The following is a 23,902-nucleotide window of genomic DNA, read 5'->3' as shown; positions in this document are numbered from 1 at the left end:
AATCTCTGAGAATGAGACTATCTGGTTTATTTTGGGACCACTAGAGCCAAGCACAGAATCTCACACACGGTGGGTGGGTACTTAACAAACGTTTGCTGAATTCAAGGCAGACTTATACTCAGAGAGACAATATGCAAAGGATTATGCAAAAGAGATGCAATCTATATGAAGGAAACCCTACTTGGTATTTTATAAACTTGAACATGGCTCTGAGGAAGTCCAACTGGAGACCTAGATTTAAAGTCTTCCCCAAAATAGTACTGTGCTTCCAAAGCTCAGGCAAAAGTTTTGGTAACCAAAGACTCTTCCTAGATGTATGTTCTGTTGTAAGTCACCTCCCATAGCCCAGGTCTTTGAGACTATTACTTTTTTTTTTTTTTTTTAAAAAAAGGTAAACCAAGGTTTAAATGATCATTGATTCAGAGCTACATCTAGGGAACTGAAGAAAAAGGGCTATATGTCCTTTGTCATAACTGCTTCAAAAATACCTTTGGAAGCCAAGACTAGTAAATGATCACCCTCAGGAGACAGTCAGGTACCTCCGCAACCCCAGAAGTGTCTGTCCTTTCTGCAGGACTGATGCAACCCAAATGAATCCCTACCCAGTGTCTTGCTCCCACCAAAGTACACAGTGTCCACACTCTGTGTCACTTTGACCATCTCAGGCACTCAGCTCTGAGCCTCTGGGGAACCAAGTGAAGGATGACCTAGGAAGCCCCTCTCCTGCATCTGTGGTGAGAGATGAGCTCATCTCCTAGATCAAAGTGTGTCTCAAGGTAGCCATGACCAACTGTCAGTCACTCCCAACAGCCAGTCGGTTCAGCTGCTCAACTGGTTGTACGTGAGGCTAATTTTCTTAGGGAGACAGTAACCACTTCATAGAACCATTATGCCTCTTAGGCTTTTTAATATTTTCTGAGGTGTGCTGGGCACAGAGTACATGTCTGAGAAATGCCTGATGATGTGGACCTGGGAGCCTGCAGGTTCCTTGTCCAACCAACACTCAGCACTGGGGAAAGAAAGGGCAAGCACTGAGTACACGCACTGTGGGCAGAGGCATCGCAGCCAAGGCCGAGGCCACACATGTGGGAAAAGCTACTTACGTGATCAACTGAGCATTGTCATGCTTCTTCTGGGTGAGCAGCTTGCGCCTCCAACTAAGAAAGGACCAGAGGGTAGAGTACGGATTCTCTGAAACTTCACACAAGTTCCCATGAGTCCACACTTCCAAGCCCACGAGAGCGATTCGAATGTTCAAGGATCGGTAAAACTGAAAAGACACAGAAAAGATACCGTAAACGCCATGTGGGATTTATCAGCCTCTGTGTGGCCTAAGAGTTCAGAGCACAGATCTCTCTTCGCCTGTGTCTCCAAGGGCAGCAGGGACAGGAATTCTCCACACTGTTCAGAAGGGGAAAGGGGTTCTGAGAGAAATGCCTAATATTCTGGTGCAGAACTGGTGAGTGTTTGTGTAGAGGAGACATAATGTTACTTCAAACATGTCCAGGGCTATCATGTGTGAAAAGAATCAGTGTGGCTGGGCCTGGTCTTCCAGAAGGGCTGGGGTCTCTGGGCAAAACAGGCAGGATGACAAATTTCATACTAAAACAGGATGAAAGCTTTCAAACAAAGCTGGTCATGAGTAAGCTCAGAGCTGAGCTCTGCTCACTTCTGTAGGATCCACCCTTATCCTGGCTTTCTGCACAATTTTCTCTTCCTTTATCTTTTTTATATGTATCTAAAATTTTTTTGTATATGAACCTTTTAACAACAAAAAAAAATTTACTGGCTGGGTGCAGCAGCACCTGCCTATAATCCCAGTGACTTGGGGCCAAGGCAGAAGACTGTTTCAACAACTTGGCAAGGCCCTAAGCAACTTAGTGAGACCCTGTCTCTAAATAAAAAATAAAAAGGGCTGGGGATATGGCTCAGTGGTGAAGTGCCCCTGGGTTCAATCCTCTATACAAAAAAAAAAAAAAACCCAAAACAACAACAACCCCAAAACCCGCAACCCTTCCCCCACCTTTACTGAGATATAATTTACATGCCATAAAACACACCTATTTCAAGACTACAACTCAGTAGTTTTTATTAAGCTCTACCAAGTTACAGAGCTATCATCATACTCCAGTTTTAGAATGTTTTCATCATGCCAGTAAGGTCCCTCATGTCCATTTATAGTCATGCCCCATTCTAATCCTCAGTTCCAGATAACCATTAATCTTCTTTCTGTCTCCACAGATTGGCCTTTTCTGAAACGTTTTTTTTTTTAATAAACAGAATCATACAATACAGGTTTTTGTCCCTGGCTTCTTTCACGTAGCATAATGTTTTGGGGATTCATTCATGTTATAACCTGTATCATTTTGTCCTTCCTTGTTATCACTGAATAATATTCCTATGTAGATATATGAAATTATATATGGATTTTTTTAATTAAAAGAAGACTGCCTGATTTTTGGAAGTGAATAAGTAAAATTATATACAAATAGATGGGAATAAATTTTTTATCATCAAAAATAAATGAATAATATATAAGAGGACAGACATGCTTATTCTAACAGGTTTCCTTAGAAGCTTGGGGTTTTTTTCAAGGATTCCACAAACAGATAGTGAGCATAAGACTGCAAAGCTCCCAGGTGATCTTCAGGATTCTGTCCAAACCCAGAGACCCTGAACTTCGACAAATGAGACCGCTCAGCCTCCTTAACATTAGAGCTGCACCTAACCTCTATGCCACAGCCTCTCTCCTGTGCACAGAAGCAGGAGGAGGGTTTTCTTTATAGTGAAGGCACTGGAAGGTGTGGGTTCAAGGGGTTCCTTGATGCATCTGTCTTAGAGGCTACTGAGCTACTGAGAAAGAAAGAAAAGAAAAGAAAAGCACCATGCACTATTCACAACAGCTAAGGATGCAATCAGTCTAGGTGCCCGTGAAAGGATAAAGAAAATGTGATATATATATATATATATATATATATATATATATATATATATATATATATATATACACACACACACACACACACACACACACAATGGATTATTATTCAACTTCAAAGAAGAATGAAATCATGTCATTTCCAGGAAACTGGACATCACCATGTTAAGTGAAAAAAGTCAAACATAAAAAGACAAGTACAGCGCGTTTTCTCTCATATGTGAGGGGAAAATGACCTGAAAGTAGAAGAGGGACTGTTAGGTAGGGGACAAGGATCCGGGTGGGGCAACAGGGAAAGGCAAGAGAGGTGGGGGAGGCATGACCAAAGCATGATACGTTAGTCAAACCCCATAATCTGTACAATTAATATCACTGATGATTATAATACTTATTTAGAAAATCATGTATGCAGAGGCCGCATGAGTCATGTGAACCGGTGAGACCATTTTAATCGAAAATTGGCAGATACTGCCCCACCTAAAAATAATAACCCAGGCGCCAATGTTTGAAAAGCATTTTGTGTTCTAACCCCAAGATGCAGATAAACAAGGAAGCCAGGATGAGGGCCCACCTTGTCACCTCGGAGCCCACTCAAGACCTTAGACGGCTAAAGGGCTGGGGTAGATACAGACCTTCTTCTTGCCCCAGAGAAATTGTGGCTCCACAAAGTATCTATGGGAATTTTTATTTTTCTGTTTTATACCACATCACTCACTCCAGAAAATAAAGGGCTTAGATTCTCATTTAACTTTGCTTCACTAGGGAGCTTTGAAAGGAAAGAGACTTGGCCTTCTCACAGGGGAAAATATTTCGACAGGGCTCATGATTCAGCAAACGAGTGCAGTTCATCTCAGCTTTCATTGAACAATCCTTTAGTTCAAGTAGCTGGGTCAGCAAACTTCAGAGAAGTGGGTGTATCTACACACACACACACACACACACCCAGAAAGTGTCTAACCTCAGCTGCCAGGGAGAGAAGCAAGTGGTGCCCGCACAGTGGACCAGTCAGCAAAGCATGGGTTTCAACTATGGCTGGGGGTTTGTGACTGTTTCTCTTTTACTTTCATTTTTTTTCCTTATTTTTTTTTCCAATCAGTGCCCCCCGATTCCATCACCTAGACCAGCTGGAGTGGTCACAAAGGGGAGGCTCAGCCAAGTCAAGTCCCCCACCTGCCACGTCCCCAGGACTGGGAACAGATGTCACGTGGATGACATCAGGGTTGGCTCCTGTATATTCCCCAGGGAAACAAGCTTTCCTCATTTTCCCAGATGTTGAGTGCTTGGGTTGCAGGATTATTTAAACGGTGCTCTTCAGTGAGCTGGGAGCTGGACAGAGGACTCTGCCGTGTCTGAGTCCTTCCTTCCAGGAAATGCCAGTGTTTGACTTGCACCTGCCTTTGTTTCCAAAGCCTTTGAGGTCATCCCATCTGATGATCTTAGAACACCACCAAATTTCCTTATTAGTCCCTTTAAAAAATATATTTTAGATTCTCTTTTTTATCCTCCAATGTTTAGGTAAACAATTTTTTAAAAAATTTTAAAAATTCCCCTTCAGACTTGGGATCCATGAATCCCTAGCAGGCCCAGAATTCAGTTTTATGAGTGTCTAGAAATTGTACATAAAATTGCTATGAGATCCTCAAAGAGATGTGGGACCCCAAACATACCCAAACCTACTTTTTAAATGATATACTGTTAGCCTGACAAGAGGCTGCTGTCATACCTTTTCTGCAATCTGTACTCCAGCAAGTACCCTCTTTCACATTTACAAAGTATTTCCAAATCCCAGGACAGCGTGTTTTAGTGAAATTTAAAACTTTGAGTATTTCTTAAAAGTATGTTGTAAAAGGTCATAAGCTGGGAAACTTGACCATTTGCAGTCTCCCTAAGAGATAAGAAATCATTTTAGGGCAGTTTTTACAGAGGGAAACTTTGCAGATTGGCCCCAAATAAACCATTCCTCAACTTTTCCGGTGGTGTACCTTTCCCATCCTGACCTACCTTAATTCCCTCCTAATTCAAAGAATCTTTGGGCTTTATACCTGAAAGGATTCTTCAAAAACTCTCAGGCATTCTTAAACTGGGCTCCTCCATACCCTAGGGAGCTACTGCAGGGGTGAAGGAAGGGCTGAGAGGGGCAGTGCTCACCCCTGCCTCACTCAGAGCAGTGTGTTTCCATAGGACTTCTACATAGACATGGACATAAAATTTCACTTAAAAAGGATTCCACCCAAAAATAAATAAATAAATAAAGTCACTGATTTAGGCCAATTCCTCTACCTTATAAATTAAAACAAAACAAAACAGAAACAAAAATTCCTGCAACCTGAAGATGAGCAACTTGCCTACGGTTACACAGTTCAGGGCTTCCTTATGACCACCCTGAGCCTTGATGGCACCACTTGGCCCTTTTCAAAAACCGGCTGGGGAGGCCAATGCAGCAGATGGCACTCAGGTGCATGTGATCTCCGGTCCTGAGGCGCCACTGTCGTGTTGGCACCTGTCCCACCAAGTACACACCTGGTCTCACCTTATCAACGTAGTTGGCAACCTCGATGAGCTTGTGTTTGGTGGCATCCTGGTCTCGTCGATTCTTCTGAAACTACATAAAATAAACAGAACCAGGTGAGACCCCAGAGCCCTTCCTGTACCCGTGACTTGTCTTTGAATTTCTTATTTTCTTCTGTCTTCTGTAAGCAGCCATTTCTCATCTAACTCTCTTCTCCACCACAGCAACAGCTCATGATGTACAGGACTTGGGTTATATCCATCTTGGTATGTGTACCTACCAGCTAAATGCAGGGCACATAGCAGGCAAGCAGTAATTGTGGAGTGAATTGAATTACCTTCTAACCCTTGCAGTAAATCTTATTTTCCTGCCCTTCAAATTACAAAGCTTCTGGCAAACTCCCATTGAGGCTTAGAAGAGGGACTGACCTGATTCTTGCCTTGGTCATCACCCCAATATGAATCCACCGCCACATAGATCTCATGAGGCTCCCCTACATGTGTTCAATCAACACTGGTCAAACCACTGCTGAATAATAGCTATGGGCAAGACACTGTTTAGCATTAGGCAGGACACAAAGAAGTGTGAGGTACGGTCCTGGAGTTTCAATTAAAATGGTGAAAGGACCAGAAATAGCTAGTATAATAGATCCTGTATTTAAGGATTACACAATTAAAATGGATTAAGAAAACTTGCTGAGAAAATCTTCACAGAAATTACTGCAATGGAGAGCATTTGAATGACACTCAATGGGTGCTGACAACAGGACCATAGATATAAGCAAAGAGACTTCAGACTGCACCATTGAGATCAACCAGCAGGGCCTTCTACAGAGAACTTGGACTGAGTAAGACTAAAACCAGACTTTCTAATCAATTTCCTCTACTTGATTAGAAATGTCTGCCATGGGTACCAGGAAGATGATGTATCAGTATGAATGGACCATTACTGCCTCAAAAGGATAGATTTGTTTCAGCTGCAATAATGGAGAAAAGCTTAACAATGTAAAGATAAGATTTTTCTAAAATTGCAACTTGAATTTGCAAATGATGGGCAACTCCTGTATGCTGTCATCGTTACAAAGAATTTGGGTACCTATATGATTTACCACAGGTATGCAACATAAATGTCACTTCAAATATAAACCTTCACATTCTTCCTCTACCCCACCCCACAAGAATATCCAAGCCAAAAACAAAAAAATAAAAAATAAATAAATGAACAAACAAATAAAACATTGTCGGATATTTGTATGGCCAGGATTGTGTTCTCAGCCCTGATGCATGGAAGAAATCAACCATTTATTTTCTTCCACTGATTATGGGCTTCCTTGGAACTGTCACTCATCAGAAGGAAATCTCACTATCCTCTTTGCTTCCTATAGAGTTAAATCCTGAGACCCTGTGACATAGACCTTTCCATGTTAACCCAGAAGTTTCAATCTTGAAGCCTTCCTGATTTCTAAACTGGCCTCGTGGCACAGAAAGTATTGCATCATTTCCATTCATTTAGTAAACATTTATTAGAACATTAGGGTCAGGTTTTGCTGTCTTTCAAATATATTATCCTATCTTCAAACAATAAGGCCCAATAAGGCCACCATAGTTGGAGTGCATCATGTTGTCCAGCACAGTCTGAAGCAAGAGTCAGTAAACTTCCTATAAAGGGCCAGATAGTGAATATTTTAGTCTTTTTGGGCCATACTGTCTCAGTCACAACTACTCAGCTCTGCCTTGGTGACCGGAAGTAGCCACAAATAATAGGTAAACCAATGGGTGTGGCTCTGTTCAGCAAAACTGTTTACAAAAACATGTGGTGGGTGGCCATAGACTAGATTTGCAATCCCTTTGGCTTAAAAAATTTTTTTTTCAACTTTCCGTTTTCTAGGGTGACACTGAAAATACTGCATGGTATATCCATCCTTTCTCAGCTACCCCACATTCTGAGGTATCATGAAAGGCTTTTACAGCCCTGTGTTTTCAGGTGCTCTGTCCCCTCCTATGACACTATACTCTCGGTTGCTCCCCTGGACTTCTGCCTCACCTAAGGAGGGAACATGCTGAGATCCACCCCAGGAGCTCCCACCTGAGCCCAGGGAGCAGGAAGCTGCTGGATTATTTCCACTAGTGACAACCGTCTCTCAAGGCAGCAGTGCCAGGCCTCCCTGTTCCTACCCATTCTGCACGCAATGCCCTAATGCAGAGCCCAGAGAAGGTTGCCCTGTCTCAGCACCCCTGCTTCTGTGGCTGCTGGACATTCCTACACCTCCCTGGGGGTGTATCTCGGTGGCAGAGTGTTTGCCGAGCATGCGTGAGGCCCTCAGTTCCATCCCCAGCACCAGTGAATAAATAAATATATTCAAAACCCTTCTCCAAGGTTCCCCTAGGGAGACTGAAAGGCTGCAAAGGAGAAACACCCCTCCTTCCAACTGGCACAGCTGGGTTTTATATACTTCACTATTGGGCTTCTACCTGACAAAGGATTGAAAAAAGGAAGAAGAAGAAGAAGAAGAAAAGGCTCACGACCTCTTTATTAGATGATCTTAGACACAAGGTTTAAATGGAAATGTGTCCTGGAGTCCAAAGAATTCAGCTCTCTCCCAGCAACCCTCCTGCAGGGCAGGGGATGGAGCATGGCGCCTTGGCTGGCTTTGAAACTGGCTTTTGATTTTGTTCCCCACATTGCTCCCCATCCTCTGCACACACTTGCCTTTAGGAAGAAGCAAAAGTCCTAGAGAAAACACACACACACACACACACACACACACACACATACTCTTTGCTGGAAAAAACACGTTACTAAAAAACTAAACTCTTCTCAAAGTGGAATACAATATTCCTTCGCTGGAATGCCCTTCACTTCCACTCCTCTGCCCAGTTAACTCTTCCTTGTCCTTTAACCCAGGGCCACCTCTTCCTGCCACTCACACTGGGAGGCAACTCTTCAGGCCTGAAGGTCAGCGCTCTTCCTACCATCTGACACTGCTCCAGGATCTGCGCTTTGAGATTATGCCCTGAGTAGAGCCACCTTAGAATGAGGCCTTTGGGGGAGCTGGTAACCCTGTCTGCATGGGGTACAACACAGAGGGGAGTTGTAATGAGCCCTGCCTGCAGGGCAGCCCAGGTAAGCACACCACGTGAGAACAGGCACCTGGTCATGGAGGCCCAGCGTGCAGAGGTGGGGCTGGGTTGTGTGGTTGGTTGAGTCTACAGAGGTGAGACCTGGAAGTAGCATCTGGCTAATTTAGGCCAATGGGGCTGAATCCAGTCTGCAGGTGTTCTCTTCAATATTGCCACCTCAGAGAAGCTTCCCCAAGTCTTTGAACCATGTGGGATTCTCCACTCCACGGACTCGAATCCTCCCTAAGGGATAACCTTGGTGGTTGCACAGTTAGGAACTATAAAGCTTTTGTGCTGTTGCTGCAAACTCTATGATGCCAGAGATGGGTCTGACTTCTTGAGAATTGTATCCTGAGCATTTGGCCCATCACAGAAAATCAGGGAATCATTGATGAATGAAGAAAATGAATGAGTGAGCCAGGTAGTTTTCATCAAATTCCAGATGAAAGGAATATAAATTAAAGTCTACCCTGTTGTTATAGTTTGGATATGAGATGTTCCCCCAAAAGCTCCTGTTAATGTAGAAATATTTAGGGGAAAAAAAGATCAGCAGCTCAGGAGGCTGAGGCTGGAGGATCATGAGTTCAAAGCCAGCTCAACAACTTAGCAAGGCCCTAAGTAACTTAGCGAGACCCTGACTCTAAACAAAATACTTTTTTAAAAGGTCTGGGGGATGCGGCTTAGTGGTTAAGTGCCCCTGGGTTCAATCCTTCATATCCACCCCCCCCCAAAAAAAAATCACATCATGACAGCTGTAATGGAATCAGCTCATCTTAGGTTGAACGGACTGGGTGGTAACTATAGGCAGGTGGGACATGGCTAAAGGAGGTGGGTCACTGGGGGCATGTCCTGGAAAGATACATCTTCCCAGAGACCCCTCCCTGCCACCCCTCTCTCTCTGCTTCCTGACCCCACCATAAGCTGAGCAGCTTTCCTCCACTGGGCCCTTCCTCCATGATATGCTGCCTCACCGTGGGCTCAGAACAATGATGTTAACCACCTATGGACCGAGACCTTTTGAAACCGAGCCCCAAATAAACTTCACCTCCTCTAAGTTGTTCTTGTTGGGGATTTTGGTCACAACAATGCAAAAACCTGACCAAGACACCTGCTACTTCTTTAGATAAGTGGGTTTCCAAAACTCTCCTGGGCACAGAAATCACTGAATTATTTAAACACAGACTGTTGGACCCCAACCTGGCAGTTTAGAATTCAGTAGGGCCCCAAGATCTGAATTTCTCACAAGTCCCTAAGTGCTACAGATGCTGCTAACCTGGGAACCATATTTTGGGAATCATGGCTTTATGTTCTCATTTGATAGCCACATGGTTATAAAAATGGACCCACACATGGGCAAGAAATTGGTATTCAGCTAGATGACAGAGAGTATATTTATTATCTCTATACAAAATAAATTTTTTAGAGAATTCATGGGCCCAGTAAGAATAAGCATCAGGACCTAAATTAGGACTTCAGACCCAGTCTGAGAAATGTCACTCCAGATAATGGCCCTACTCTTTTCCTTCTGATGAGTGTGTGGAGCTAGGAGAGACTTTCCTTGTTTTATTTTCTCTTTTTTCCCCAACTATATTAAAAATGGCCAAAAAAAGGATGGTTAGATTTAAGGTCAAAAATCATATGATAAATCAGAGAGAGATGAATGTGCCAGCATTTCCCCAAAGCAGCCTGAAGCCTGGAGTGTCAAAGCCATCAAGAGAGTAGATTCTATGCTCAAACCCATGGCCCCCTTACCTCTGCATAATCAGCCACAAGGTAAAGCTCCACGTACTTCATGGAGTGTATGTCTTCCCTTTTCATCTAAGGAAGAGATATAAGCAGATCAGAGCTATAGAAACCGTGAACTTGGCCTCATTTTAAAATCTGCTGAGAAAACAAGCTGGTGAGCTGGCGGTGAGCCTTCTTGCTTACGTTGTACTTGGGCACTAGAAACGGCTTGGGCTGTGGCTGCCATCAGCCTCACTGCACGACGCTGTCCACCTGCCATTTGGTTATTGCTGGAGGCGGCTCTGGGACATGGAATCCAGGCCTTTATTCTCAAAAACTAATGAGCTGACCTGACTAGCACAGGTAGAGGAGAGGGCGACACACTGTGAGGGAGCCTGCTGATGACCGAGTTTCCCAATACCCTTTAAGACCACAGACGATTTTCAGCATAAATAACATTTGCTGTACAAGGTGAAGTGGTTATTTCAGAAGGGGAAACATACTCTTTTTTCTTTTTTTCTTATAGTTTCTGCAATCAACATATTAGAGCATTGTAAAACTAGTAGCATTTCCCCCCAAAGTAGTTATTCTCTTATGAGGGTGTCTCACACTTGATCATGACTTCAAATAAAAAAGAAGTTCTTCCCTTCTTCTCCGCCATTCTCTTTCAATTGATAAATACTCTTGGGTTCAAAGTAAGGGTGCTCAGAGGGGACAAGCCTAGCCCCAGGTTGACTAGTGCACAGAGAGTCTTGGAACTCACCCTGCGAGGTCGTTTCTTGGTCTGGCGTGTAAACTGAAGGGCCCAGTCCCTGGTGGTGAGCTTGGAGTGCTCAAACCCACAGTTCCCCGGGGGCAGCTTGAGATGTTCGGATCTGTAAATAAGGTGTTGGCTCTCGCTGTCAGGGAGGGGCTCAATGATGTAGCTGAGGTTACTGCTCACCATGATCAGTCCTCTGTTGATAGAAGAAATAGAATATCTGGTCAAAGATTTTTTCCAGGATCCTGAATAAGTCCCTTGTACAGGCCCATAGGCATGTGGGCACAGTTGGTTTTGATCATTGGTTCTTCACCTTATTGTGGGGCCACGCACCCCTTTGTGAGGACCCGATGCAGGCTCAGACCTCCTCTCTAGAGAAATGCACTTGTAACCTGAGATGTGGCACACAATTTCAGGGCTCTGGGGCCCCCTAAATTCATCACAGGGCTTCCGGTTAAGAATCTCTGAACTAGTAAAGTCAGAAGGTGTTTAAAACGCTGGGTGCGGTGGCACACGCCTATAGTCCCAGGGACTTGGGAAGCTGAGGCAATAGCATTGCAAGTTCGAGGCCAGCCTGGGCAACTTAGCAAGACCCTGTTCACAAATAAATAAAGGGCTGGGCATGTAGCTCAGTGGTTGAGCACTCCTTGGTTCCATCCCCAGCACAGAAAAAAAAAAAAAAGTTTAAAAACTTGTACTCAGGACGGTTAAAACTGATGAAGGACTGTAGGATCAGGATCCCAAAAGGTCTCCCAAACCAAACATGGCCTATGATAATCACAGGTCAGAACTTTATAGACTCTTCCGAAAAGGCAGTGGCTGGAGAAAGCCCAATGGCCTGCAGTTAGGAGACCTGGGACTCTTTGCTTCTCAGAAAATGTCCTAAATCACCCTGAGCCTCAATTTCCTCAACCCTAAAATGAAAACGGTAACTCACTAACTTATGAGGACTCCTAATAAAAATAAAAGGCAGCTGTCCTGGTACTTGGAAGCAAAGCTGGAAATGCAGGACTGGAGACGTTCCTGCTAGTCCCCAAGGCTCCCTGCCAGCATGGCAGCTGTTTGGTGAAGTGACACCCACAACCAGGCATGGGTGGCAATTTTTTTTTCCCTTGATCATAGATTTTAGCCTAGAATTAGAATAAAGATGTGTGCTCATTTATTTTATTCTTCCTCTCACTAAGCTTTGACCGTGTTCCAGTTGAAATCTAGACATAATCCTTGTCCTTAAGAAGCCATGGGAGATTGGGTCCAGATTCCCCAAAGATTTCAAAATCACAGTCCCCTGTACAAAATGGTGTAGAATTTTCATATAACCTACTAACACTCCATTTAAATAAACGCTAGATTACTTATAAAACCAAAACAATGCCAATAATATGCAAATAGTTGTTACGCTGTATTATTTAGGAAATGATGAAAAGAGAAAAAAGTTTATGTGTTCAATAGAGATGCAAATGTTTTTTTCAAAAATTCTCATCCCTGATTGATTGGAAATGCGGATGGATGTGAAGACCATCCATCACTCAAGGCCCATAGGAGGAAAGCCACTCACCCCACAAACATTGGCCAGGCTCCTGCTAGGGGCTGAGAATGGAATGGTGAACAAGATGGGCAAAGCCCCTGCCCTCATGAAGCAGAGTCTAAACCTGGGGACAGTGACTGCAATGGAAATGGAGATGGTAAAGAGGACTCATCAGCCCTCACACTGACGGACTGAATGCTCAGATGCTACCGATGAGGTCTCTGAGGGCTAACCCAGACTCCATGAGGAAGAGCTCCCCCTTCTTATCTGCTCTCTCCCACATCATCAATGGCGGGATGAGGAGAGGCCCAGGCAGCAGGTATCTGCATCCTCCATGCAGTGAGATGAACACCACAGCAAGAGAATGTACCCAAGGCTCTGGGCAGAAGGAAACCCAGGAGGAAGTCCCAAGGGCCTGACAGTGCTTCAGGTACTTCAAAACCCTTCCTCAGACTCCTGTCCATCCAGATAGCGCCAAACCTAAAGTGTCTCCAGCTCTGAGTCCGTCACTATGATCTGGAAGGACTTCTCTCTCAGGTCATCTTGGCCCCACCCACCCCCACCCCCACCCCATTGGGATGCCTGCCCAGGTTTTGTCCTTTGGGAAAAGTCTGTGATGCTCTCAGGAAAAACAATGCCAGCCCCTGGTCTGCAGTAGCCCTGCCCAGGTCCCATCCCAGACAGCTCATTCCTGTGCCAGCGGCCTGCCCACTTCCCAGCTGCCTCACCCAGGCGGATGCAGCAGTGCCTGCCCAGCCCCTTGGCAGGTCACCTAAGGTGCTCCCACAACAGCTGGGGGTGAAGCGGAGAGAGCAAGGGTCACATCCACTCCCCGATTCAGACAGGAAAGGGCAGAAGCAAGAGTGGCTGAGGGCATCCTGTTCCCAAGCTATCTTCTCACCTCAGCTGACCAGGACATCTCCTGCCATCTTGGTTTCCCTCAAAGGCTACAAACACAGAAGGCTGGATCACAAGCCAACTGATGCTCCCGTGTGTGTGCCAGGGTGTGGCTGCTGGAATTACAGCAGAAAGTGGAAGTTTCCATGTGAGAATGGGTGAGTTCCAGTATAGGGCCACAAGGTACAGTTGACCCAGCATCCCATGAACAAGCCTCTGGGCCAAACAGAGAAGAGACCAAGCAAAAGTCTGGAGCATGGTAAATAACCACCGTTGTAGTGGCAATAAGTTATTAAGCCTTTGCTACAGACCAGGCATTTTATTATTCACACCAACTTTTATGATCCTTAAGAATGTTACCCTTATGGCATAAATGGGAAAACTAAGGCTCAGTAAGGTCAATTAACTAACTGAAAGTCATAAAGGTAGTAAGAGTAAAAAGTAGGGGCTGGTACCTCAGCCTTCTGCTTCTGAATTCAACAGCTTTAACCATGACCTGTCACAATAGCTCTGTAGCATGGATCAGAAAGGCATCCCCAGTTTATAGTCAGCTGCAAAAGAAGGTGCCAGCAACTCTCTTCTGAAGTTTGATTGGCCACTACCCAACTGGCCTGTCTGAAGACGTGAGAAGGTGAGAAGACAGGAGCATTTAGTCTACATTCTGTCCTCAGACATGGTGTACTGAGAGCTCATGGCGTCCCACGTGCCGTGTTGACAAACATCACTCTTCTTTTATTCCCACATCACATTACAAGGCGTGCATCACCATGAGTCTCATTCTACAGATGAGAAAACTGAGGCTCAGAGAGATTAAATAATGAGCTCTCACAGGTACTATGGGGCTAAAGATTAAGGGCCATAGGCTCTGGACCCTATACCCTTAACCTCTATGCTATCTGCCTCCATTGGTGAGTTCCAAACCTGTGGGTTGGAGATCCCTAGGACCAGAGCTTTGGGAGTTATAAGCATATTTTACAGTGTTGCTAACACAGATGCCCAGCCACCCTAGGACTCTGCAGGCTTATGCATCTGGGGACCTGTTGTCAGGTCCCCAGATGATTCCCTGCACAACCATTCTCAGAAACTCTGGCCAGGAGCCCACACTCTGCAGTAGGCACCTATTCTGTCTCAGGGAGTATGCAGATTAGTTTGAGAAACATCAGCTTGGAAGGTCACTGAAGGTCCACCTGGCAATAGGATATTGTGATCACTCCCCTCCTTCCCCCACTGCAGCCCCTGGTGATTCGCCCTGTGTCTCAGTTACAATCCTCCCAGACAGCCTGGGGGTGGATGGTGGAGTTTCTGATAATGGGTTCTGGGGCCCTTCGCTGCCATCACCCCCAAGTACTCTAGCCACCCTCCCCTGAGCACCTACCAGTCATTTATCCTTTTAAGAGCCTGAGTTGATCTAATTTGCTAAATGTTAAAACTGGCAGAGTTAGAGGTCAGCCAGGAGGCAGGGGAGGGGCCCGGGAGGCTGAGGGCCAGGACCTCACACGCTATTCTCCATTCTGTCTGTCCTATTCCTCATCGTTAAGAGCATGATAAATATGAAATTATATAGAGGAAGCTGGGCAGCAGGCAGTTCGTGTTTAACCCACAAATGACTGAAAGGCTCAACCAAATGCATCCCATCCATCAAGGAATTGAGCCAGAAAATTTGCCCACTTACCATTCCTGAAAATATGCCCATTTTCAACTAAACCCAGAGGGACATGTCTGACATCCCTGCATCTAGACCTATCCTAAGATGCAACCACCCTGCTCCCTTTCTTCCCTGTCTCCCCTCTCCCCCAATCTGCATCCATGTAAAAGGGAATACAGAGAACTTCAAAGTCAGTACAGAGGGAGAAGAGAAGGTGTACAGGTGTTGTGCTCCCTTGGGACAGGGTGACAGGGCACAGACAGAGAGCTTTGGCTCTGGACTGAGACACACCTGGATTCAAATTCTAGATCTACTGCCCTCAAGCTCTGTGGTCAGTTATTTGATAACACTGTCTATCTCCTGGGATCATTATGATAAAGAACTGAAGCAATGGGCAATGTTACCAATATCAAAGGTACCATTTTAAAAGAATAGCTGATAGTCATTGGGCACACTACTGTACGCCAGGCAAGGTCAATGGTTTCTTCTGTAGCCTTTTGACACATTCACACTGGTCATCTGCTATGGGTCAGGAAGAGCTCCAACCTCTGGGATACAGCATAATCAAAACAAAGTCCCAAGGAGCTGGTGCCCATCACCTAATAGAAATCCACCAGTGACATCAATATTGATGTTCCTACTTGACAGGTGAGAAGATGGGGACTGGAGAACTGTAGTGGCTTGTCAGGTTTTAAAGCAGGATGATTGCCTGACTCCAGATTCTAAGGTTGCACATGGTAATGGTGTTGCCCTCTGGGGGCTTAACTCACACAGTGACTGACACAAAGGGAACATTTATTATCTATTCTGCAGGAGGAAGTAAGATTTTCAAAGTGGAAAGGACCATGCCACTTCTTAAGGGCTATCTGCGTAGACCCAAGCCACCTCCTTCCACTCCAGCCCCCACCTCCCTGAGATTCTGCCCCTTCTCTCTGCAGCCCAGAGATTCCACAATAAAGGGTATTTTTGATGGTCTGGTCTTCCCTGATTTGATAGATGAGAAGAAAATCTGGAAAAAAAAGGAACTTGCCCAAGGTCAGCCAGTGAGTTACTGCAGAGCTGGGGCAGATCCCAGGTCTCCTAATGCCCAGGCTCATTCTGAGAGGATGGAGTCCACACACTTACTGTCCAAACCCACCTCCAGAACTAAGCCATCTATCTGTAGGACTAAAGGTAGGCAGGCTAGAGAGCTTTCACTGTTTTTAGTTTATATGTTCCTGTGCCATTTCAATGTTTAACATTAAACCTGTATTACTTATAGAATGACAATTTTCAATAAGTATTGCCTTCAAAAATCAACAGCTCAACAATCAGGCACCCCTCCTGCTGACAGACCACGAGCTAGAGACACACACACTCATATGCACAGTTTCCCAGGATGCACAGGCTCAAAGACACTTCATCCCTGACCTCACTAGATTTCTTCACAAATACTAATCACTCCTGACATGCAGACCAAGTGTCAGTTGCAAAGCTGTTGTACATGAAAGAAGTTGTGGTAACATCTAGAGGCTCGTCCTTACTTCATCTGAGACAAGCTTGGGGATGGGGACACTTGGCATTCCTAATAAAATGGTATGTCACATCTTTTTATGTGTGTAGTGTGTAAGTATCCATGGCTTCCACCCAATTCTCAAAGGGGTCAAAGGCTCATGTAAGATTATAAAGCACTATCTTACACGTCCAGGTTCTTTTCTGCAAGGAATATTTCCATAAAGGACACACAAGAAGCCAATAACAATGCTGGAGGTGGGGACTTAAATCTAGAAATCTGGGGTGAGAAAGAGACTCATCTTCCATTGCACATTTTTTAAATACTATTTGAATTTATTTTTTCTATGACCAGGAATTACTTCTTCAGTCATAAAACCACCCACAGAGCTGCTTTGGAGAGAGGAGGGAACCCAGGAACCATCTGGAAGCTCCACTGAATTCCTCTAGCTTTGTATCATCAGCCTGATGATCCCACTTGGTATAAATCCTGCCCCTTTTTCCCCATCACAGGAGCAGGTTTCCAGGAGAGACAGGATCACAATGGAGATTCTGCACTGCAGCCTGGTTCTATGAGCCTTAGGGAACAACTTGAGTCTGAGCATCTTGGGTTTGAGTGCTGCTGCTGTCGCAGCTGCTCCCCCTCCAGGGTCCAGATGGAGCCATCTGGCATGAGTCTCCAGCTCTTAAGTCGGGCTGCCTACAACCTTGGTTCCTTAAGGTGTGCAGTGACAAGGCTGAGAAAAAAACGCTGGCAGGCCCCACCAGACGGAAGCACACTAAGCAGAAACACTTGGGCAGCTCACCCCATTTCCCCCGTCAGCGCGGCTGCTGGAATGATTTCCAAGAGGCCATGCCAAGTTCCCACTGCTCCAGACGGAGGGGACAGAGGATGAGGCAGAGAGAAGCAGGTCACACCTGCATGCTCCCTTTCCTCTTTCTTGGGAAGGACTTTGTTTACTTGCAGACTGCAGGTGGTGGTGGCTGGGCCTGTAAACACCACTGGGGCCAGTTGGCTTGGCTCAACCAAGTTGCTTGAGTGGGGGATTTGAGGCCACTCTGTTAATCACCTCCCGGCCAAAACCTATTTCCTGCCTGATTCCCTCTGGTGACTCACCACATGGCCTTCCAGAGGAGACATGGCCCAATTCATAAACAGACTTGTGGGGCCTGCAGGGAGAGGGGCCTTCGATTTTTATGGGAATGTGGCTGTCTTAGCATGGTTTCACTGTCATGGGATGATATGTCTGCCATATGCCTATAAAGTTCTGTAGACTTAACTAAGCACTTAAACTTAATCTCCAGCATAGCCGTCACTGATGGTCATCTTGCAGATGAGGAAACAGAGGACTTCAAAAATTACAGTGGCTGACTGTCTTCCACTTGTTCAGGACATGGGCATACCACAGACATCCAATACTAATTTGTTGAATGAAAGAAGTTGTCATTGAATGAGTCAATTGATATGAGGAGAAGGGTGAGCAGGGCACATTGGCGCTGGCCTGTGATCCCAGTGGCTTGGGAGGCTGAGATAAGGGGATGGCGAGTTCAAAGCCAGCCTCAGCAACTTGGCAAGGACCTAAGCAATTCAGTGAGACCTTATCTCTAAATAAAATTAAAAAAAAAAAAAGGCTGGGGATGTGGCTCAGTGGTAAAGTGCCCCTAAGTTCAATCCCTGGTACCAAAAAAAAAAAAAAAAGAGGGCCACCTTCTACTGGCTCCTAAAAGCCAGTGGTGGGCATGTATTTCCAATTCTGCCTTCAATAACGTCACATTGGTAGGTTGAAATTGGCTGTGATAAGAAACAACTCTACCAGCATACAGATGGTTGCTACAAATCATAGATTTTTTCCCCCCCTTTTTCTTTCTTTTTTTAAATAGAGCCAGTTTCTAGCATACTGGATACAGGCACCAGCGTAGGCAACCAGAATCCAGGTTTTTGGATCATCACTCCTTTTCAAAAAATAGAGAAGGGAGAGTAGGGGGAGCCTAAAAAAGTGATATTTATCACTTCTACGTGGATAGATCCTGCTATATTTAAGGCTGATGGAGACAAATGAATATGTGAAATATAATTCACATGCTGAAGGAACACAGTCTGAGGTACAAACTGTAATGTGCGCACAGATCACCTGGGGTAAAATGCAGACTGTAAACCAGTAGGAATGGGTAGGACCCGAGATACTGCATTTTGAGCAAGATCCCAGGGAAAGATGATGCTGTCCATCTACAGACCACACCCGGAGAAGCCAGGCCCTGGAGGAGATTGAGTGCTACGTCAGAGGTCTACTAACACATTTAACCTCACATCATGTATATAGTCTCTTGATCCACCTTCTACAAATGAGACCATGGAGACCTAAGGTCACCCAGCTGGTAAACTCCTACCAGCAGGAAGTCCAGATTGGAGACGGAAGAGTTGCCCTCATACAACACCATCTAGATAGAACTTTTCAGTTGATTCTCTGTCTTGAAAATTACCCTGGCCTTCCCCTTCTCCTCCCATCTTCTCTTTTCCCTAATTGCTTATTATTCTATTTCACCGACTACATTTTCACTATCCTTCTACCACAGAAGAACTAGAAGTGGGAAGGAATGCTCAAACTCAGTTTCAAGTTTATTAACCATGTCACTTATTTCCTGTCTTCTGTTGCTTTGACAGCTAGGACTCGCTGACCCTGGAGGGACTGGCCTTCCCACAGTTAGCCAACTCCCACAGACAATAAACAACTTGCCAGCTACAAAGACTTTCTCATGCAGGCCGGCTAGCCAAAGCCCATAACCCACCATCTACTTTCTTGAGCTCACACCTTCTGGGTAACTGCCCACCTGCCCCATCACCCCAGGACCAGGCACCAGACAACTAAGGACAGACAGCCCCTGAAACTGAGCAAAAGAGAGAATCCTAAACCTGCTTGCCCTGCCTCCCAGATCCTCCCTGTAGAAACCACGATAAAGACACCTGCCCGCATTTCTCCTCGCTCCTGTCTCTCCAAAACCCCAGCACATCCCCATGTGGCCCTCGTGGATAGTGTGTCCCTTCTTCTTCTGGTCAAATCTCCCAATTTGTTGGCATTATGATTCTTAAGTAAACATAAAACCTTTATTTTTAAACATCAAGTTCCTTAGTAAGGGTAAACCCAAAGACCAGTTAACATGTGAATGATCTAGATTTCCCTGGTACCTCCCAAACTGGGCCCTTCTTAGAGTTATCCACACACACTCTCAGTGGGCTCTTTCCCAGGGTCCTTGCTGTGAGTTATTCCTGCTTGTCTTAAAAATCCCACTCCTGGGGAGAATGTCAGGTGCCCTCTGCAGCTTCAGGATCTCTTACCTAAATCCCCTGCAGGAGCTGAGTGTGACGCTGGATTCTTGCGCCTTCCTCACCATGCCATGGTAAAAGCAGTGATCCTAGCAAAGAGAAAGGGACTGGTCAGGCAGTAACACTGATAAGGATGGCAATGTTAATGTCTCATGAAGGTGATAGACGATTGACAGCTTATACTATGTTTACTCTAACCTTTACAACATGCAAAGAGCTCTCTAAGCCACCCTTTTCTTTGGTTCTCAGAATAATCCTGAGAGGTGGGGCAGAGCAAATGTCATCATGCCCTCTGAATAGGTGGAAAAGCTGAACTCACAGAAGCAGAGATTTCCCAAAGGTCTCCCTGCCAGCTGGAGAACAGAGGTTCTGGAGATCTGGTTCAGAGAGATTTCCATGGTGTGATGTCAGCCACAGAACACTGGCTTCTGAAGGATCCCACTTCCCCCGCAACATCACCTTTGTAATCCCTTGCAATGGGTTCAACTATATCCTCCTAAAATTCATGTCCACTTGGAACCTCAGAATAGGACTATATTTGGAAATAAGATCTTTGCTCACGTAATTAAGTTGGCATGAGGTCATACTGGATTAGTGTGGGTCCTAAATCTAACAACTTATGTCCTTATAAGAAGAAGGGGAAAATCAAAGGGAGGTTGGTGGAGGAAAGAGACCAAGGGGGAGGAGGCAGGGAGGGAAGGGGAAATGCTGGGGAGCGATATTGGCTAAATTATGTTGTTATATTGTGTGCACGCATGAATATGTAATTTCAAATTCCAACAATATGTACAATTATAATGCACCAATAAAAAATGAGGGGGAAAAGATTACAACAAAAATAAGAGAGGAGGAGAGGAGAGGACACAAATGGACATATACAAAAAGAAAAGAAGTTGTGTGAAGATGGAAAAAGGTATGCTCATACATTGCTGGTGGGACTGCAAATTGGTGCAGCCAAATTGGAAAACAGTATGGAGAATCCTTGGAAAACTGGGAATGGAACCACCATTTGACCCAGCTATCCCACTCCTCGGTCTGTACCCAAAGAACTTAAAAACAGCATGCTACAAGGACACAGCCACATCAATGTTTATAGCAGCACAATTCACAAGAGCTAAACTGTGGAGCCAACCTGGATGCCCTTCAGTGGATGAATGGATAAAGAAAATGTGAGATATATATATATATATATATATATATATATATATACACACACACATACACACACAATGGAATATTACTCAGCAATAAAGGAGAATAAACTCACAGCATTTGCAGGTAAATAGGTGGAGTTGGAAGATATAATGCTGAGTGTAGTTAGCCAATCCCAAAAAACCAAATGTTGAATGTTTTCTCTGATATAAGGAGGCTGATTCATAATGGGGCTGGGAGGGGGAGTATGGGAGGAACAGATAAATTCTGGATAGGGCAAAGGGATGGGAGGGGAAGGGAGGGGGGAGGGGGATAGAAAAGATGGTGGAATGAGATGGACATAATTACCCTAAGTACATGTATGAAGATATGAATGGTGTGAATATACTTTGTGTACACCCAGAGAAATGAAAAAATTGTGCTTTATATGTGTAATATGAATTGTAATGTATTCTGCTGTCATACATAACAAATTAGAATACAAAACAAATTAAACAAAAAAAAATGATGGAGGCACACTGGAGTGAGGAAGCTCCTGGGAATACCAAGGAGCCACTAGAAGCCACTAGAGTCAAAGGAGGATGATTTTTCCCTAGAGGTTTTGGGGGGAGCATGGTCCTGCAATACCTCAATTTTAGACTTTGAGCCTCTAAAACTTTGAGAAGATTTCTGTTGTTTTAATCTTCAAGTTCATGGTGCCTTGTTAGAGCAGCCCTAGGAAATGAACACACTCCATGCCCTCCAGAGCTCAGGATGCTCTTGCTCCCCTGGATCCCTCCACACCTGGATCCCTCCACACCTGGATCCCTCCACACCTGCATCCCTCCACACCTGCATCCCTCCTGGCTGGGCACTCAGGTCCATGAGGCCTGGTACTCTTCACTACTCATTATGCTTCACAGCCATCTGGTCTCCCCACCCCAGCTGGATTCCTCCATCACTACAAATAGCACGTGCCAGGCCCTGGCTAGAGCAAACGGAGACACACAGCTCCAGTCTTCAAGGGGTTTGTGGTCTTATTATAGCCACTCATTTATGAAGAAGCTTTAAAAACATAATTACAAATAAAAGTCCGGGGTGCTAGCAGAACAGCCATGGCATTTGATAAACAGGGTAGCTATAGTATTTACGAGGCAATTAAGGCACTGTTGAGAGTGCTAAAGCAGACACCTGGTGAAGATGGAGGGACAATAACAGGGGAAATGTTCCTATGAGCTTGTTCCCTAGTAGGTCCACAGAGATGAGCTGCCAAGAATAGAAAGAAGGTTCGGAAAACATCTGAAGGAGCTGTAAACCACACAGCTGCAGACGTGGGAACGTCTCTTCTTCTAACACCTGAGCCTGAGCAAGGCACATCGTAAATGCTCGGGCTTTCACCTACGTGACAGTCCAGGGGACCTGTCTCTAGGTCCATGCTGCCTGCCGTTTCCTTGTCCACCCCAGGCAGAGATGTGCTTATCTGTATTTTCTGCCTCCACCTCCCTCCCAGCACCAGGCATGAGTACAGCCAAACAACAAAATTCAAGCATTTCGGCACAGCCAGGCCAGGTTCAACGCAGCCTCCTGCAGGCACCAGCTGTGTAAGCAGTTCCACAGGCTCTCTCTGGCCTTCAGCGTCCACAGCCTTGCTCACAGAGGACTGTATACAAAGAGCAAGCTTTAGGATTGACAGAGGGATTTCACCATACCTGGCCCAGAGTGGCAGCCATTCCACATCTGTGACCATGGTATCATTAACTCCTCCTTCATTCAAGGCACAATGAGGGATGTGGAAACCCACCAAGGGGCTGAATCCATGGTTCTCGCTGTGCCGATTCTATCCTGTCCAGCTGAGCTGTGCAGCCAGATCAGAGGATGCAGGCCAAGCTGACTCTAAGCTCGGGCCAGTTCTCTGGACCGCAGGTGCCCTTTCATCTGCTGATAATCCGCCGAGCAGCCATGTGGCTCCTCTGTCCATGAACATCCACACAGTTGGGAGGAGGAACAGGCATCGGCCCCCTCTTTGCATCAAACTCTCCTGGACTTTTAACAAGTCAGATTCTGACCTTCAGAGGAATGCAAAGGAAATTCACTGAGCTCAGGGGACGTCCCACAGCACCTGTGAAAGAAGATAAGGCAGACACAAAACCCTCCTTCTGGCCAGGAGTCCATCTATCTTCAAATGTCAGCCTGTCACACAGCATCTCTACCTTCCCCTGGGCTCTGGGACCTGGAGGTGGATCATCAGATGATCCAGTTCTGAACCTGGTCCTTAGAACTCAAGAGTGAGGCCACAGACTCCACAGCACAGGTGCATTCACCAGAGGAAAAGGGGCCGAGTACTCCCAGGGAGAGAGGGGGCCGGGTCTGTAAGGGATAAATGGGGTTCATAAAAGTTGCAACACTGGAGAGTCAAGGAGTTCAGAAATGTAGGTCAGCCACAAGCTGCAAAATGCTGGTACCCTCACACGGCAAAGAGAACTCAAATCCAGAGGCAGCTCTGAAGAAGCTCTGTACTGCTTCCTGTTTTTGGACTGATGCTAACAGTACACAGCCCAGATGCTCTCTAAAGTAGCAAAACAACTGATTCTTACAACAGGCTCTACAATTGACAGAGGGCTTTCACACGCATTGTCACACGTGATCATCACACCTGCCACTTACTGTTAGTAATAGTAAGCGCTGCCGGCTCTCCGGCTCTTACTACCTAACAAACAACTTTGGTAGGTTTTTTTTTTTCCTTTAATTTTGAGCACAGCCTTATGAGGAAGATAGTATTATTCCCGTATTTTAAAAGGAGACAACTAAAGGTCAGAGTGGTCTTAAGTCACTCACAAAGT

General features: G+C 45.4%; 1 protein-coding gene across 2 annotated transcripts in view; it reads right to left on the bottom strand.

Annotated features, from left to right (window-relative positions):
- Positions 1-23,902, bottom strand: part of Adam19 (ADAM metallopeptidase domain 19) — an 85,842-nt gene that overhangs the window by 22,206 nt on the left and 39,734 nt on the right. For both annotated transcript variants that reach the window (XM_027938598.3, XM_027938599.3), the window contains exons 5-9: positions 19,944-20,020; positions 11,055-11,247; positions 10,319-10,384; positions 5,469-5,540; positions 1,104-1,270 (exon numbers count right to left, since the gene is read on the bottom strand). In XM_027938598.3, the coding sequence (XP_027794399.1) occupies positions 1,104-1,270; positions 5,469-5,540; positions 10,319-10,384; positions 11,055-11,247; positions 19,944-20,020 (575 nt within the window). The remainder of the gene's footprint in view (positions 1-1,103; positions 1,271-5,468; positions 5,541-10,318; positions 10,385-11,054; positions 11,248-19,943; positions 20,021-23,902) is intronic.

The sequence above is a fragment of the Marmota flaviventris genome, chromosome 5, assembly GCF_047511675.1.
Source record: "Marmota flaviventris isolate mMarFla1 chromosome 5, mMarFla1.hap1, whole genome shotgun sequence".
NCBI lineage: Eukaryota > Metazoa > Chordata > Mammalia > Rodentia > Sciuridae > Marmota > Marmota flaviventris.
The sequence above is the reverse complement of the archived record's forward strand: the minus strand, read 5'-3'. Positions and strand labels throughout refer to the sequence as shown.